At 39.1% G+C, this 1,635-nt stretch overlaps 1 protein-coding gene across 1 annotated transcript in view; it reads left to right on the top strand.

Moving 5' to 3' along the window:
- The window catches only part of LOC106882761 (ceramide synthase 5), a 91,056-nt gene that overhangs the window by 73,378 nt on the left and 16,043 nt on the right, over positions 1-1,635 (top strand). Inside the window, exons 4-5 of the mRNA XM_014933540.2 lie at positions 222-279; positions 1,208-1,258. Of these exons, the coding sequence (XP_014789026.1) occupies positions 222-279; positions 1,208-1,258 (109 nt within the window). The remainder of the gene's footprint in view (positions 1-221; positions 280-1,207; positions 1,259-1,635) is intronic.

The following is a 1,635-nucleotide window of genomic DNA, read 5'->3' as shown; positions in this document are numbered from 1 at the left end:
TATATATATATAATTAAATTCTTATTAATTCTAATATATTCTTTGTGCATTTTCGGCTTCATTTTATGTGTCTGTGTGTCACAAATGTGATATTTTGATGTTGTATGATGTTATGTGATAACCTGTCACTGTAGGGATATTCTTGGAACGGCATGGCACTGTTTCATAACACAATATGATGCTGTGTGATATTATCTGACATATTTTTCTTTCCATTTCAGCTGGAGATTCACTTACTATTTTACCATATTGATAATTGGTACTATAATATTGTATAATGTGAGTATAATTAAAAGCTACATCTTTAAATCTTTAATTATCATTATTATTAAAGCTGCAAGCTAACAGATCAGATTGGAGCCTGGTGCAGCCATCTGGTTTCACCAATCCTCAGTCAAACCGTCCAACCCATGCCAGCATGGAAAGCGGACGTTAAACGATGATGGACGCCACCCCTATGTATGTTGCAGTTACTCTTTTGATGGAGCTTGGTGATCCTGGCCATTGATCTTCTAAGATTCCTCTGCTCAGCATCAATGTAAGAAGCACCGTTGGCTCTGTCAAGCTCTTCTGCCACTTCTTCACAATCCTCCATGCTACAGTCCCATGACTTTGCCGTATCCCTAGCAGGGGTGGCCAGACAGGTGCTAGGCCTTGCCAATGGGCAGCCAGTAACTGTACAGGGTACGGCCATCCCTCTGTGAGATATTTCTAAAATACCCACATACCCGTTTTAACTTCCGAGAATTGATAAAATACTGTCCCAGCAAAGTACTGGAGTCAGTCGTACCCTCTTCTAAAATGTATGTCCTTGTATCCTCCTCCTCCTCCTCGTTTTGACTTCTACTTTTCCAACCTTGCATGGGTCAGATGAAATTCATTGAGACAGATTTTCTACAGCCAGATGCCTTTCCTGGTGCCAACCCTCACCTGCTTCCAAGCAAGGTAACATTTCCTTATGGAGGGACCATATTTTCACAGAAGATTGGAAATGAATGACACTGCTTGTATAACAGTGCTGCTTGTTTACAGCTATCACCCAATACCAAGGGGTGTGTTGCACAGTCAGCATGGCTCTCTTTTGAACTGGGTACACAGCTGAAAGACACATTTTAGTTTTTTTGTTATATTTTTGCTCATGTTTTTTATTATTTTGGGATATTATTTTATTGTTTTTATTGTTCCATTTTTTTTTTCTTCTTTACAGAAAGTCTGGTTTTGGGATTCAACAGAATGCTGGCCGAATTACCCACATCAGGTATTAAAAAAAAAATCCAAGAAGAAAAAGAAAAAATCTTCCACGTATTTTTCTTGTTCAGTTTCAGATTGGCCCACCCCTTTTGAATGAAACGCTGGTCAAAGACTAAGCATTTGTGTAAAGGTTTCCTCCCTCATTGGAGCATAGTGGTTAAGAGCGCGAACTACTAACCCCAAGATTCTGAGTTCGATTCCAAGCAGTGACCTGAATAATAATAATAATAATAATAATAATATTGGGTGTTTCATTAAACATCCTTAAACAAACCTTATTCAGGGACTTTTTGAGCAGGATGGCCTACTCGACCTGAAAAAAATTCTAACTGGGCCCCACCTGCGAGGTCATGCGCTGTTTAGCTTAATATGAGATCACCATGT

The sequence above is a fragment of the Octopus bimaculoides genome, chromosome 27 (assembly GCF_001194135.2).
Source record: "Octopus bimaculoides isolate UCB-OBI-ISO-001 chromosome 27, ASM119413v2, whole genome shotgun sequence".
Classification (NCBI taxonomy): Eukaryota; Metazoa; Mollusca; class Cephalopoda; order Octopoda; family Octopodidae; genus Octopus; species Octopus bimaculoides.
Note: the sequence above shows the minus strand (reverse complement) of the source record. Positions and strands in the feature narration are given on the sequence as shown.